Raw genomic sequence first — 17258 nt, 5'->3', positions numbered from 1 at the left:
AAAAACACTGGCCTGTGATCAAAACATCACATCTAGTAAAATTACTTTACTGACCGCACGTGCACCTGGATTTCACCTGGACTCCATGTGAATATAAACATTGATCCCAGTGGATTACTTGGGGTCAGCAGTTAACTACTGGTTTTATTATACATAGCTCGTGTCTGGGACTTCCTGTGACACAGGAAGACTGCTGTAGTTGGGCGGCTGTGGATCAGGTGGTAGAGCGGGTTGTCCACTAATCGTAGGGTTGGCGGATCGACTCCCGGCCCACGTGACTCCACATACCGAAGTGTCCTTGGGCAAGACGCTGAACCCCAAGTTGCTCCCGATGGCAAGTTAGCGCCTTGCATGGCAGCTCTGCTACCATTTGTGTGTGTGTGTGTGTGTGTGTGTGAACGGGTGAATGAGAACCAGTGTAAAGCGCTTTGGATAAAAGCGCTATATAAGTGCAGACCATTTACCATCTGTAGTTGCTAAACTCAGCACGTAGTAAAAATGGATATACCTACACAAACATTTTCAAATGTTTATTTTTTTTTTTAGTTTCTTCATAAAATTGTAACGGACGTGATTGCCGACAGGGTAAATCTAAAATACATCCATGAGATTCCCTCAACATTTCTTCAGTGAATTGATTTATTCCTTTTGCTTTTACATGCTCTTGTCTAAAACGACTCAGTAGCCATCCACCATGCAAGTCTGGCTTCAGACGCTTTTGATTGGAGAAAAGAATGGAGATAAGAGGCATTATGGGACATCGTGTCACTTCATAATGCAACCTGAGCCGTGTTTATCTAACTTACCCCGCACTCTTTGTGTGTGTATTTGTGTCTTCACTTTCATTTTGAGATCAGTTGGCAGTTCATTACAGAAGCGACCGCGGTGGGAGTTTACCATCGTTTGTTTACGATTAGGACTTCTCCTTAACGAGGACTGCGGCATCTTGCTAATTACCCTGCTGGGCTAATGAGCGACTCTCCAGATAGCGGCCGCTCCATAAAACCGCTCTTTTGTTTTGGGCTCTCTTTTTCTTTTATAATTACCCCAATTCAAAGACGCTTCTGTTCCTGCATACCACATCCCTGGCCTGGCGCTTCTCTTTGTGCTGCTGCAGCTCTCCTGTTTTTTAATAACTGTGTAATGAATTACTTTCTTTAAGCAGTGTGACTGTCTTTCTAATTTTCTCCTATTTGGGGTTAGCTTCTAGATGTGTGTTTTTGTTTTGACTGCTAGTTTCGAGGGAACATTTGTTACTTAAAATAGTGCATTTACTGTACTTAAATAGTGACTCACACTGTTTAGGTTTAAATCCCGCCTCACACACACACACAGTAGCGTAACGTTTAAGTAGTACCACTGTCCTTTTCAAGACATTTTGAGAGTTCTGTTCATAGCTCTTGAATAAAAGCTAATGCCCAAAGAGTTCCTAAAGTTTTTCCCACAGAAAGACTTAATCCCTGTATGGCTGCTTTACTCTCCATTTCACGTGTTCAGTTTTTTTCTTCTCTTTGCTATAATGAACAGTTTTATTGTTATAGCAGGTAACCAAGATGTGGAATAACTTTAATATGTGGAATAACTAATACTTTTGTGAGAAACTGGCTGGTACTAAACCAGACCAGCTCTAATTAAATCAAACCAGCTCAAGCCAAAAAATACCAGCTCAGACCAAATCAAACCAGCTCAGACTAAACCGTACCAGTTCGGACCAGAAAATACCAGCTCAGACCAAATCAAACCAGCTCAGACTAAACCGTACCAGTTCGGACCAGAAAATACCAGCTCAGACCAAATCAAACCAGCTCAGACTAAACCGTACCAGTTCGGCCCAGAAAATACCAGCTCAGACCAAATCAAACCAGCTCAGACCAAACCGTACCAGTTTGGACCCGACCAAACCAGCTCAGACCAGGGGAACAAAATACCAGGTCAGGCCAAATAAAATCAGCTCATACTAAACCGTACCAGTTCGGACCACACCAAAGCAGCTCAGACCAGAAAATACCAGTTTGGACCCGACCAAACCAGCTCAGACCAGGGGAACAAAATACCAGGTCAGGCCAAATAAAATCAGCTCATACTAAACCGTACCAGTTCGGACCACACCAAAGCAGCTCAGACCAGAAAATACCAGTTTGGACCCGACCAAACCAGCTCAGACCAGGGGAACAAAATACCAGGTCAGGCCAAATAAAATCAGCTCATACTAAACCGTACCAGTTCGGACCACACCAAAGCAGCTCGGACCAGAAAATACCAGATTAGACCAAACCAAACCAGCTCGAATATGTCACATTGCTACCACCATGTTCCTGACTTCATCAGACATGATGAGTGTCAAACACACAGTAGAACATGGCCTTGCTAAATCAAACAATTATCTTAGTTGCAGTTTTGTTTTTTTTGGCTCAGCGTGTGACCTTTTCTCACAGCCTCGCTCTCTTTTTAAGCTTATAATGACATGGCAAATAACTAAAAATTACAGATATTTTTTGAAAAAGTTGTTCTCAAAATGTGATCTTTTTAGTTATATATATATATATATATATATATATATATATATATATATATATATATATATATATATACTAGGAAGTTTAAAGAGACGTTTTAAACGGTTGATTAACACCGTGGTGCAGTGAAACCGTGATATCTTTCGACTATGTTATCGTACTGTGGAAACTTCAAACCGGGCTTCAAAAGAGTGTAAGTTTGAACCTTGAGAATTTAAGCGGTTGGTCTAAATTCATCTGAAATTTACTGTAGGTTTTTAATGATATAGTTGGTAATATACGTTTTGTTTCAATTCAGAAAGTATGAAACCCCAGCACTCTTCAGTGTTCATTGTAGTACCAAGTCCAAGTTTTCTCATATGGAAAAGGCCATGGCTTTGAAGATGGGATTGACCTGGGCTCAGTAGCTCGTTGCTACGAACAATCATCCGTTATACGAGAAGCCATTTTAAAGATGAGCATGGTTTCCTCTCCATATTGTGGCATATTGTGGATTGCCTTTGTGATCACTCCCAGGCCAAATGGAAGAGTGCAATGATGCTTACAGTAGTGCTCTCCAGGGGTGGAACTCTGCAGACAAAGACTGTGGGAGTATGAATACACACACACACACACATTTGTTATTTACTTAATGTTTCTCATCAGCTGTGAGGAAAGTGCTGGTGCCTGCTTTCATCAGTCTATAATGCAAAATATCTGTTCTACCAGGCCATGTTAAACCTGTATCACCTCTCTCATCGTTGCTTGGTTATCTGCTTCTTGTTTACATCTGCTTGGTGTTCCTAGTGCTACATAAACCTACATAAAGCAGAAATATGAGAAGCTTATTAAAATGGCGTCAACTGTAATCAGGACTGCCGTTGTCAGTTTTGATGTCTACCTACCAAGCCTTTTGTTGACCGAGTTGTGCAGTGACATTTTTCAGGCTCGCTTATGGTATAATTTTGACAACCGTCTCTCACGTAAGTGAGGAATAAATCACTGACGTGCTGTTGTACTAAAATAATCAGCGACAGGTTGCGTTGTGATGAAGCAGAGCTATTGTTGCCACCCCAGACCTGCTAACGTTTACGTAGGTTTGTGGAGGAATTCCACATTCATTACACCAAAGAACTAAAAAAAAAAAGTGAACACTTTCTCATTTAACCCAATCCACTAGAAGCCCCTAACATTAGACGAGTATATAGTTACTATCAGTAAACTATATTTATTAGGGATGTCAAGAGGAAATAGTCAGAAAGCCACATTTTTTTTAGGCCAAAAGAGAAAGAAAATCGCAGCTGTTACTTTAAAAAAAAGTTTAATTTGTTTTTAATCAGATTTTAGAATTTATTTTTATTACTTTTTTCCCCCTGTTTGATTGTAAGTTGCTTTCGAACTTGATATGTAAATATAAGGAATTTAAATCCCATCCAGATAGGATATCATCACACAGTTCGTGAGTCTTGCTCAAGCGTCCATCAGACGTTCTTTTGGCGTTCCTATAATTTGTATGTCTAGAGGATACAAAACACTTATAAAGCACGTTGCAGTTTGTAGGGACGATGGATTAGAGCTCCATTTCCAATGCACAGGCAGTCTTTGGATTACCAGCTCTGAACTTTGACTTCTGCGCTACAGCTGTTTATCCTATGATAATGCTGGCTTGTTGAAACAGCTGCTGTGGAATTTGCAGTAATAGTATGATTAGTGTTAATACTGTGTCCAGTCTTTGGCTTAGTGCCCTGTCTGGGACTCTCTCTGATAAGCGCTGAAACGTGGTGGTTCACTCTCCATTCTCCACCTGGAGTGATCCGACAGGGTGTGTGTTATCAGGCCTGAACTGGATTTCCACACTCAGCACTGCAGCACTGTATTGCACATTCTCCTCCTCTACTTCTTTCCTCTCTCTCCATCTGGCCAGGTAATCACTGGAATGCTTTCTTCCCCTCTCTCTGTGCAGTGTGCACCTGTGTGGCTCGGTGATGCTATCTGCACTCGCTGACTGATTCATTTAATTAGAAATGTATCTGTAAAAAGGGGAGGGGTTCACTCTGTAACCCAGCGGGAGATTGGCTCCATAAATCTTTTCCAAAACCGGATGCTGGATTCTGATAAAGACCGGATGTCCGCAGTCCGATCCTGCCCACCCCTTACACAAAACCGCAAACTTCATCAGTTCCACATGGACACTGGATTGGCCTAGTCTTCTCCTGCTTTATGCTTTTAGCGCTCTGCGGCACAGTAAGGTTGCTAATCTACATCCAGGACTATCCTGTAGTTAGGTGGCCATACCTGTAAAAGTATGAGGAGTATAAATTATAAATATAATAAAAACAATCCTAACAAAAGGAGGGAAAAACAGTCGTCCTTTTTATATGTTTATATGTCTTATATATTTCCGGTTACATTTTTTTTCAAAAAACAATTCTTGTAGTCTAAGATGGTGTATAAATTGGGATCTACAGTGGAGTCTAACGTGTAGTCTAACATGGAGTATAACTTGGTCTTAACGTGGAGTCCAAGATGGAGTCCAAGATGGGGTCCAAGATGGAGTCCAAGATGGGGTCCAAGATGGGGTCCAAGATGGAGTCCAAGATGGAGTCCAAGATGGAGTCCACGATGGAGTGTAAAGTGGAGTCCAAGATGGAGTCCAAGATTGTGTGTAAAATGGGGTCCAAAATGGGGTCCAAGATTATGTGTAAAGTGGAGTCCAAGATGGGGTCCAAGATTGTGTGTAAAGTGGAGTCCAAGATGGAGTCCAAGATTGTGTGTAAAGTGGAGTCCAAAATGGGGTCCAAGATGGGGTCCAAAATTGTGTGTAAAGTGGAGTCCACGATGGAGTCCACGATGGAGTCCACGATGGAGTCCACGATGGAGTGTAAAGTGGAGTCCAAGATGGAGTCCAAGATTGTGTGTAAAATGGGGTCCAAAATGGGGTCCAAGATTATGTGTAAAGTGGAGTCCAAGATGGAGTCCAAGATTGTGTGTAAAGTGGAGTCCAAGATGGGGTCCAAGATTGTGTGTAAAGTGGAGTCCAAGATTGTGTGTAAAATGGGGTCCAAAATGGGGTCCAAGATTATGTGTAAAGTGGAGTCCAAGATGGGGTCCAAGATTGTGTGTAAAGTGGAGTCCAAGATGGAGTCCAAGATTGTGTGTAAAGTGGAGTCCAAAATGGGGTCCAAGATGGGGTCCAAAATTGTGTGTAAAGTGGAGTCCACGATGGAGTCCACGATGGAGTCCACGATGGAGTGTAAAGTGGAGTCCAAGATGGAGTCCAAGATTGTGTGTAAAATGGGGTCCAAAATGGGGTCCAAGATTATGTGTAAAGTGGAGTCCAAGATGGAGTCCAAGATTGTGTGTAAAGTGGAGTCCAAGATGGGGTCCAAGATTGTGTGTAAAGTGGAGTCCAAGATGGAGTCCAAGATTGTGTGTAAAATGGGGTCCAAAATGGGGTCCAAGATTATGTGTAAAGTGGAGTCCAAGATGGGGTCCAAGATTGTGTGTAAAGTGGAGTCCAAGATGGAGTCCAAGATTGTGTGTAAAGTGGAGTCCAAAATGGGGTCCAAGATGGGGTCCAAAATTGTGTGTAAAGTGGAGTCCACGATGGAGTCCACGATGGAGTCCACGATGGAGTGTAAAGTGGAGTCCAAGATGGAGTCCAAGATTGTGTGTAAAATGGGGTCCAAAATGGGGTCCAAGATTATGTGTAAAGTGGAGTCCAAGATGGAGTCCAAGATTGTGTGTAAAGTGGAGTCCAAGATGGGGTCCAAGATTGTGTGTAAAGTGGAGTCCAAGATGGAGTCCAAGATTGTGTGTAAAGTGGAGTCCAAGATGGAGTCCAAGATTGTGTGTAAAGTGGAGTCCAAGATTGTGTGTAAAGTGGAATCCAAGATGGGGTCCAAGATTGTGTGTAAAGTGGAGTCCAAGATTGTGTGTAAAGTGGAGTCCAAGATGGAGTCCAAGCCTATATGTCTAAATGATCTTTTAGAGGATCTAATATTCGATCTATTTCACCACCAGCTGGTCTGATTTTAAACGGTTAATCGATATCGTGATCCTGTGAACCTGTGATGTTTTTAGACTATGTACGTATCGTACAGTGAAAATTTCAAATTTTATTCGGGAGCTGTCCAAATTAAACTGGAGAGCAGTTCAGCTCCTGGAGCCCCTGAGCTTGTGTAGATATCGAGAGAGGGTAAATTGGCATGGTTTGGCTTTTGCCATGAACGCGTTTTAAGAGATGATTGAGAACTTCATGCTACGGCAGCTAAAGTTCCTATGGAAATGCTGACACAGACCTGGCGTCATTGCCTCACTAATGAAGCTGACCTTTTTAATCCCCCTGTATTCACTCTCTCAATCTCAGTCAGTCACACACACAAACCTGAAGATAAACTAATGAGACTGACCTTTCCTTCTCTGCCTAGGCATGTGTTGCTTGGCTGATGTGTATATTTTTGTGTGTGTGGAGTCGGAGACACCTGCTGATTGGCTCCCAACAGACGCAGCTCCATTAGGAGCATGTCGCTCAATTGTGGCACAAATACACAGCGTGGGCTTTTATTAACGAGCCCCGAGACAGCCAATCACAGAACAATGTGGCCTAAAGGAGCCCTGTCTCCCCTCTGATTAGGGCAGCAGCGCTCCAGCTACTGTCATGACTTCAGATAAACACACAATCTGTCTGGAAGCAACCTGCACTTTTAAAATACCTCACACGCTTCTCTCACTGATCTGGTCTTCAGTTAGCACCGAAGACACAAAGCTTTCACCGTTCTTGTCTGCTTGTGTGCTTTGGTTTAAAGCATCAGTGTTTCCGCTGGTCATTTATGAAAGGTAATAAATATTTAGACGCAACAAATTAACATCATTTGTACAGCTAAGCTGTCGTTGGCAGTTATAGCTTCAAAACATCAGCAGTGAGATGTAATTAGATTTTTTCCGCAGCATTATGGTTCAGTTTCGGCCTATTCGTCTTGGCAAACCGTCTTCAAATTTCCCCAAGGTTAACGGTCGCATCAATGGACTCGCAAATTCAAAATCCTCCATAAACTTTTTAACAGGATACAAGTCAGGAGCCTGACGAGGCCTTTTTGCATTATTTTGGCTATATGTTTGGAGTCTTTTGTCTTGTTGAAGCATCCATCTTCTCCCCAGATTCAGTTTCCATTGATGAGATTAACTTCTTCTGTAATACGTTGCATTCATGTTTCCTTTTGCTGATGTGTAATGCCCCTGTCATGCCATTTGCAGAGAAGCAGCTCCACATCGTGATGCTCCCACCACCGTGCTTCAGTGAATTATTGCCAACGAGTTCTGTTTTCGTTTCATCTGACCAGAGTATCTTCCACTTGAGCTCCGATTTGTCCAAATGCTTACAGATGTGCATCTCTGTGCTTCTGTTTCTAGCCAAAGTGGAAACTGTCGTTCCTGCTGCTTTCAGGTCGTCCCTCGTCGTCTTTTCTCGTTTTCCTTCCTCATCGTTAGTCTGAGAGAACGCTATGATATCTCGCGTGACGATTACTTGTGGTTCCGTGAACTGTCCACTCGCATATTATCAAACCAATTGTACCGACAAAAACAGTTCCGTCTTTTCTGTAAGAACTTTTGGAAGCTCCATGACCTTCACCTTGCTTCCTACTTAGTACGTGAACGCTTCCCAACCATTGGTGGTGTCTTTTATAATGACACCAGAGCATTTATTTCGCAACTTATCTAGAACTTGAGGCATTATTTCTAGGTTTTATGTAGAGTTAGTATATTTTATATTAGCTTTAGTCTAATCCTGACTCACACACACAGGAGTTCTGTCCGGAAGCTTTCTTCTTGTACCTGTGCCTGCTGAGCTTCAGCACTGGTCTTTCTCTCTAATCTATCTGCAGCAGCACTGCTGTGACGCCCGAGGTGTGAGCGCCGCGTTTCTTTCAGGTAACCTGTCAACTGAAAAAGGTCCTCGTGGAACGAGATAGCGAGAGATGGGAAAAGAGCTAATCTGTGCCTGCGGAGAGGAAAATGAGAGAATGTCACAGAAGTGTTGGCAGAGTGAAGGGACACGGAACAGAGCGAGGGATAAAGGTGTGTTGGAGCGCGGCCCGTGCTGAACGCTCACGCTGGCATGGGATTAGCGAGTTGTTTTGATGAAGTTATTTAGGATACGAGTAAATTAAGACGTGTATCATTGCCTCGTGTTACGCCATTAGCCCCATATGGACCTCTTTATGGAGTGTGTGTTTATGTATGCAACTCTATTTCATTAGGTCATGCAACAGCAATAGCGCTGAGGTTCCAGAGCTGGGAGGAGTGAGTGATGAGTGACGGAGGTGGAGTTAGGTGTAGATCTCGCCGCCTGTGAACCCATCTGTTAAAGAAGAGAGACCCCGGCTACGACTCTCATTACTCAGCTCAGCTAAAAACACACCCACACACCCACATTAGGCATTAATTCTGCTCATGATGCTTCATTTGCACATCACATAGCTCTCACACCTGGCTCTTCAGTGTCGCACACACGAGGACGTGATGGATGTCGGGGATCATTTGCATGCGTTCGGTAATCGTCCGGCCAGCAGAGATGGCGGCGAAATGGAGTCGAGCGTTCCTTTATTGAAATTACACCCATTAGGACACGAGTAATCCCGCTCTACTATGATTCGCATGCGCCAGGGACAGGATTCACATCTCGGGTGTTTCCAGAGAAGAGGTTCACACACACACACACACACACACACGGAGTATATTACTCTAGCTAAATAATACTCTATTTCCACTCTTTAGGGATTTATACTCCGCCAAAAACATATTTGCGTCATGATGCAGAAAAGTTTGGTTTGTTGTTTGCGTTGTGTTTGTTTGTTTGTTTGTTTTTTTGCTTCACACCTCCAAATTCTCTCTAAGACTTTGATTGAGCTGTGAAACTAGAACTAGCATGCTCTCCATTCTGACTGGTCAGAAGGTGTTGATGAATTTTCTCGAACAGCAGCCCTGACAGTAGTGCAGCTCCTAATCACAGGTTTATATTAATGCACTCGTTCTACTACCTTGTCGTTTCTATAGTAACGGCTTACTCAGGGACTTGAAAGGTGGACTCTCCACATAATTAAACACAAAATTGTTAATAGGGTGAAGTTTTCTTAAGGAGACGTTTATTTAACATTTCATGGAAGGGGTCTCCGGTGTCAGAGCTTCGTAACAGTCGGAGGTAAAGCAGTTCACCGGGTAGTGTCTCCTTCAGGACAGAGGAGTTTCTCAGGAACGTGATAAGGTGCGTCGTCGTGTTATTAATTTGAATAGAGCGAAAAAAAGCCAGGCTTGTGAGGGAACGGGTGTTTATAGCTGCTGTAACGCAAGTGAAAACTAACTTGTTTTGCAGAAGATTAAATTGTTAGCGTTGGCAAATTGCCGTGGTTTAAGAGGAATAAAACACTTTGATTTACATGTGGTTATTAGACAATAATAAACCTGAGGGTAAAAACGTATACACACACACACACACACACACACACACACACACATCTAATTCTGTCGTTATGTGATGTTTCCATTTGTGTATTACTGAAGCTAAGCAATGCTAAACCTATCATAGGGATTAGATAAATGTCCACGCACACACACACACACACTTTTGTAATTCTATCTTTGTTATTTTCTTCTCCGCATGAGGTCAGATATTTCGTATATAATATATTTATATCATTATGGGATTAAGAGATTTGGTTTCCATTAAGAGATACATACAACACAAAAATCTCTCTCTCTCTCTCTCGCTCTCTCTCTATCTCTCTCGGTCTATTACTCATTATATAACCGAAATGATCGACTGGTACAGATCTCTGACACTGGAGACTCCTTACATACATGTCTGGTTTCTGAAACATGCTGCAAATCTAATGCCCGAAGACCCATCTGGAGGCGGTCAGAAATCATCAGAAATCTCCAGATGTGTCTGTGTCGGTCTCCAGATGTTTCATGTGCAACAGTAACATCACGTCAAACCTTTGGTGGTTTCTTTGGTGTAGTATGATCAGTGTGTGTTTGATCAATCTGGAGAAAGTCTAACAAATAGCACACACACACACACATGGGTACACATGCTGTGGTGTTGATGTTGCAGGCAGGTTGCAGCTGAAACGTAGGGTCTTTTCTCTCTCTCTCTCTCACACACACACACACACACACACACAGACACACACACACACAGTGCCTTCATGCTGGTTTACGGGGTCTCCGAGGCACACACTGGCTCTGACAATGATGAATGGACCATCATGATGGCATTCTCCGTGTGCGTCACACTCCTTTACCCCGGTGAGACGGGTGTGGGTGTGTGTTGTGCTTCGCTGGTTTGAGAAGACGTTTGTGTGTGTGTTGGCGTGAGTGAGAAGCACATTTGGGTTAAATACTCTGAACTCGCCGAGCTCCGGGGTCAGGGTTGGATTAATGGGAAAAGCCCCTGACCCATTACAGAGGACAATCTCACTCTCTCTCTCTCTCTCTCTCTCACACACACACACACACACACACACACACACACACCCTACTTTTCTCTTTGCCTTACTGACTTTTCTGAGACCATGTGCCACTCTGCTCTGTGTTCACTGACATCTCTGTTACAAAAGGACAAAAGGAGTCCTGACCTGAATCTATCATCTGTAAGATGAACAGCTTTTTTGTTCCAGAGGGAAACGCGACATCACCAGGCAGGTGGGGTAAAAGTGGGTATTTAAAGTCCCTGCGAAGTAAGGAACAGAACACCACAGAGCATGCTGTTACAGAAAAATAATCAATGATGTTACCGTTACCCCCCTGATTATAGTTGCTGATTATTTTCCAGTAACAGCACGTTCTGAAGTGTTTTATTCCTCTAATTTACCATTGATCGCAATTTTTATTTATTAAAGCGCAACTATTATGGATTTGAAACGTTCCTAATTTTGTTTTAAAGGTCTCATACTATAGATTTACACGCATCCGAGGTCAAAAACACTTTAACGCGCTCATAATTTAAATTTCAGCGTTACCTTTTTTCCCCCCAGTGTCACAAACGACTCGTTAAATGATGCGTTCTAAAGGATCCGCTCTAAACAACTCCTTTCAGAGAGGATACTCTGCTCTGATCGGTCAGACGTCCCAGTCTGTCGTGATTGGTCTACCGCTGACAGTGTGTGTCGAAAAGGAAACGCCCACTACCGTAACGAGTTTCAGCTCTGTCTGTCAGTGAGCAGCGGATGAAGAACAGAGGCGGGGTTTTTTGTTACAAACCTACGTAGGTTAGTACAGGAAGTAAAGTCTGGAATCACTAACGACTCGATTCAGCTGTTCTGAATCGATTCCTTCTTTTGGGAATCGATAACGCCGTTTGTCGTGCGCTTTGATTTTTGAAACTTTGCAGACTTTTTACATTCACAAACAGCTCTATAACACACTACATGAAAGATAATATTTGAAAAACATAATAGATGCACTTTAAGGACCAAATATCATACTTTTTTTTTATTTTGATCCTTTTATAGTTACATTTGATGTTTATGGACGTCTGCGAACCAAGTTATTTCCTGTTTTACCTGTCGTTCCCTCACCAGTCTCTCTCTTTATCTCCGTATTGACATTAAGTCCGCAAACCCACACTGCGTCAACTCCTCTGTCCTGATGTTTCGGAAAACTTCATGTTAAAGCTTTTCCTGTTGCAGAGCGCTGACACCGGAGACCCCTTCCATAAATCTTAAATAAACATCTCCTTTACAGAACACGTCCCCATATCGATATCGAATTACACACGTTTAAATAAATAAATAACTGTTTATGTGGACTGTCCGACCGTACAAGCCCCTCCGAATTAGCTGTTACTATGGAAACGATAACGTATTACGCATTACTGTCCAAGGCGTGTTGCTGTTGTAGAAAATGAATCACCTTCTGACCAATCAGAATCAAGAATTCAGGTAGTATTGTGGTATACAGGACACGCACCCCATCAAATGTGTCCAGTGGTCCTGTGGTGATGTGTAATAATTTTATAGCTGCTAGCCTATAGAGTACGGTATACACGATCGGTTTCATAATTGTCCGGTTTGTTTGCACGTCACATCACAACCCCTCGAGCGTCAAGGTCGAAAGGACGGAGCGAGACGTTCACGCCGCGTGCAGTGATTTTTGATGCGGCGTAAAGAGAGCCTTCTTAAAATACCCGTCTTGGATTGCGTGCGCTAATGAATAAATTTACACAGACGGCGAAGCTGAAAAGCCTTAATACATATAAGCCGAGAGCACAGCTGCGCATCCACGCGTAATCAATGCTAATGTCATTGTGAAGTTGCTTTAAGTGCTGTTTATGTGAGAAGATATACACGATGGTGTCGGAGGAAAGGGAGAGGTGATGGCAGCTAGCGAGAGCGCCTCTTTCTCTTCGGCATCTTCATCATCTGACGTCCCAGCATGGCGTTTTTAAATGCGATGGAAATATTTCCTTTGCCGCAGGACAAACGAGCCGGCGACGGTTTGCTTTCTCTCCTCCGGCTTGTCTGTTGCTTTTGCCTCTTCACTTTTTAGACTCTTCCCTCTTCTACCTTCTCTCTGCGGCTTGATTACTTTTTAATGATTTCCCAAGCGAAGACGAATGGCTGTGTTTAAACGAGCAGAATTAGACAAGTGGCGCAGAGCACCAAAGCTTTTGTTACTGGAATAATTGCGCTTCGGGCTTTCGTTCGCTCCAGAAAGAGAGACGTATATTAAACGATGCTGGCCGAGCTGACCAAGCGCTCTTCTTGATTATTTCAAGTTGAGATATCTGCCGAGTTTGGCTATTCCACAAACACAAACACACACACACTCGCACACTGTGTGCAGAACTGTATGGTGGTGATGGAGTCGTTCCAGCGAGGCCACGGAGTTGCCTGTCAGTAGTCCCCCGCTGTCACAGGCTGACACAAAACCCCGTGTTCAGCTGCAGTCATGGATCATTACCCCCCCCCCGTACTCCTCAGAGCTGCTAGCAGAGCACATTGATATGTAGAACAGATTGGAAATGAAGTACAGTCTTACTAAGGACGCTGCTTCCCCCTGCTGGTTGGGGTGTACTATAGGGTCCCAGCACGGACGCCTGGACACTCGCAAACTTTTCTCAGGTTTCGAACATACTCTTCTACTTCTGGGTGCGCATCTTTAATTCCTCTTGTCGTTCACACTACAGGCAGCGCTAACAACATCGAGTGCGTGTCATCTCGCCACATGTGATGCTTCTGTCTTGGCTGTGATCCATTACACTGTGCCAAAATGGCACTCGCTGCTCCAGCAGCGAGGGCATGTCGGAGACAAGAGACAGAAAGGTTGGACATAGAACGGACCTGATGAGACGGATAGAAGGATGGATGGATGAGTGAATGGTTCCGCCATGCTGCGTTTTGTCCATTAGTTCCAGCGCTGTGGCTAATCTGTAACGGCAGCCATCCTTGCCCTCGTGTGCTCACGGCATGCATTACTGTTTTATGTCGACCTTCCTCCAGCACATGCATGCGTATCAATGACAGCCACTCCAGTGATGGCATCAGGCTCTGGCAGGTGAATGCGAGGCCTGATTGTGTTCCGTTTCTAGAGCACTCGAAGTGTTTGCTCATTGCGTACGCGGTGACTGACGTGCAGCCCCATCTACAGAAAATGACCGAACTGTCATTCACAGGGCTTCCATTTTGTGCAGCTGAAAATGACTTTAACTAAAGGCTTCTGCCGATGCATCACAGACAATACCAATCTACTGTAATCAATACCTCCTGAGCAGTTTCAGAGAAAATTGAGTTTAAAAGGTTTGAAGAGTGCAATTGATCACTTGATCATTTTTCATGTCTGTGATATAATGGGCCTATATGGATACCATGTACGGTGAGCTGCACTTCCCACTTCAATGTATAATCTTCCACGGATCCTGTACCTCCAATTCCAGCCAAACTAGCCAGAGCCATATCTCCCTGCAGTCCCCACTGAAGCTAAGCAGGGTTGAGCCTGGCAGGTATCTGGATGGGCGACCTCCTGGGGAAAGCTAAGGTTGCTGCTGGAAGTGGTGTTAGTTAGGGGGCGCTCACCCTGTGGTCTAATACTCCAGTACAGTGACGGGGACACTATACTGTAAAAACAGCACTGTCTTTTGGGTGAGACGTTAAACGGAGGTCCTGACTGTCTGTGATCTTTAAAAATCCCAGGACACTTATCGTAAAAGGGAAGGGGTATAACCCCGGGGTCCTGGCGAAATTCCTCCATTGGCCCTTTTCTATCATCTCCATCACTGAAATGGCTACATCACTCTCTCCTCTTCACCCCCCCCCCCCCCCGCCCATACTATGTAAAGCGCTTTGAGTGTCTAAAAAAGCGCTATATGAATCTAAAGTATTATTATTATTATTATTATTATTATTATTACATAGCCACTGCTGATGGAATCATAAAGATAGTCACCCAGAAGAGGACGGATTCCTTTCGGTTCCTCTCAAGGTTTCTTCCTCAGAGTTTTTCTGTGTCACTCTGGCCTCTGGTTGGTTGGTTTGTTAGGGATCTAAGTATACATGCAGATTTCAGTAAAGCTGCTTTGTATCAATGGCTATTGGTAAAAGTGAATTGCTTATAATTGCTAATTCTTGTGTGTACATGTGACAGGGGCATGGTTTTGCTGATCAGCCCAAACCAAATAAAAAAATATATATATTTCTAGCATTTATCCATGAGCTCGTGTGACCCAAAAGGGATATGAATTGTGCTGGGTTTTGGACTAATTACCAAGCCAAGTCTAGTACCTGTGAGCATTTCTCTTCACATACGTCTTCTCATACTTCATACCTTCTCTGGAGGTTGTGTGAAATTTGCAAAGCGGCTCCCGCACACAGGGTGAGCTATTAAAACGCACTGAGCGTGTTTAAAAGCGGGAAGCAATCCAAGCAAAGCCAAGCGTGCCAAACTCCTGTCCATGTAGTACAGCATTACACTATACACTATGTAGGGAACGAACACGGTACATAAGAAGCCATTTGCAACCCTGTCTAACACGAAGATGCTGGAGTTTTACATGGATCACGTGCAAGAACGTAAAATTGATAAAGTATCATTATGGGAAATCAGTTAAATTGTGATAAAATGTTGATTTTTTACCTGACAACAGTTGATTTTTCACTTTAATGCTCTGTGCTCTTTGTAGCTCCACCCACCTGTCTTGGCTCCTCAGTCCTGGTGCCTGGGCAAGAAGGGGAACCGAATTCAGCCCAGGTACTTCGGTATGGCACGGTTCAGTCGCCAATCAGTGTGTGTTTGTGTTTTTCCAGAGCACTGTGATCGTAGAGAAGTCCATCCAGGATCTGATGAGTCTCATGCAGGACCTCAGTGCTTACTCTAACCAGTTCCTGGAGATGGTCTGTGACAAACTCAAAGAGTACAAGGAAATCTGCAACACCGCCTACAGGTAATATGTTAATAATACACAATCTTCCTGATTTATAGCATCTCGTGTACCACCTTAATTACTCTTAGACACAAGACTAAGCTGTGACCATTTCAATTTATAATGGCTTTATAATCACTCTTGTAATGGTTCAGCGAGGCGAACGTGCACGCAGTCGGCGCTTTGAGCTCGGTAATCGCACCGCTCGTGTTGGGAAGTTTAAAATGATCTCCGTGTCAGGTAAAAACATCATCCAAATGTCATTATTGAACGCACAGCGAGGGTATGTCAAGTCAAGTGGCTTTATTGTCATTTCAACCATCCAAAGCTGGTACAGTACAGAGTGAAACGAAACAGCGTTCCTCCAGGACCACGGTGCTACATAAAACAACACGGAACTACCTGAGACCCAGAGCTCAATAAAACCTACACATAAAAACATGACATGCACACGTTCTCAATCGCATTATATAACTTATAACTCGTTTTCTACTGGGAGAAATATTAAAAGCCATTTCCTGGGAATAACCGCGCAAGATTTTATTTTTCCACCTTCTTTTCTATCAAGTGTCTTCGCCAAGTGTCCGACAAATATCCTATTAAACACTATGATGTCCATCCCACCACCCATCCAGTAATTCAGTACATACTAGAGACGCACCGATATTAAATTTCTCAGCCGGTATCGATAAGCGATTATTCAGAGTGATATCGGCCGATACCGATAACCGATACCGATAGTTCTGCCTTTTATACCTTCTTTTAAATGAATAATAATTAATTCTACCATTCTGAAAGAAATGCAAATAAAACCTTTATTCTCTCCATTTCAGCAAGTTGTTTCACAGTAACTGGTCTCGTCAACAGAAAACACATTACTCTAATTAACACGAACTCAATTCTGAAGATTAAAGTAAGATTATTAACTTATTGAATGTTATTCATTCATATTAACATTGACTGAATTGTAAAAAACCTCCTGTTAGACTTCACATTCACTCTCCACAAACACAAGCATTTCTACTTCATCACCGAACATCTAACTGGTAATATATAATATACACTTTTTTATATATTAACATTAACTGCATATGAAATACACTACTCTACAAATATATTTTTCTGTGCAATATATACTTTTTTTCACTCATCTTCATTTAAATCTTTCAACAGTGTACTGGCCCTTTAATTCAGCACGAGCAGCTCGGCAAAAAAAAATCATTTCGACTCGACGCCGAAACTCCCGCTTCACTGCTGCAGCGTCCGGTGTCAAATTTTATCAGTACAGAGATTACACACTGCAGTTTTGTCGTCATTCCACACAAGAGACGACATCTTTACAAACA

At 43.1% G+C, this 17258-nt stretch overlaps 1 protein-coding gene across 1 annotated transcript in view; it reads left to right on the top strand.

Annotated features, from left to right (window-relative positions):
- exoc4 (exocyst complex component 4) overlaps positions 1 to 17258 on the top strand; it is a 164116-nt gene that overhangs the window by 111068 nt on the left and 35790 nt on the right. The window contains exon 12 of the mRNA XM_053650543.1: positions 15797 to 15933. Within this exon, the coding sequence (XP_053506518.1) occupies positions 15797 to 15933 (137 nt within the window). The remainder of the gene's footprint in view (positions 1 to 15796; positions 15934 to 17258) is intronic.

This window comes from Ictalurus furcatus, chromosome 19 (assembly GCF_023375685.1).
Source record: "Ictalurus furcatus strain D&B chromosome 19, Billie_1.0, whole genome shotgun sequence".
Classification (NCBI taxonomy): domain Eukaryota; kingdom Metazoa; phylum Chordata; class Actinopteri; order Siluriformes; family Ictaluridae; genus Ictalurus; species Ictalurus furcatus.
The sequence above is the reverse complement of the archived record's forward strand: the minus strand, read 5'-3'. Positions and strand labels throughout refer to the sequence as shown.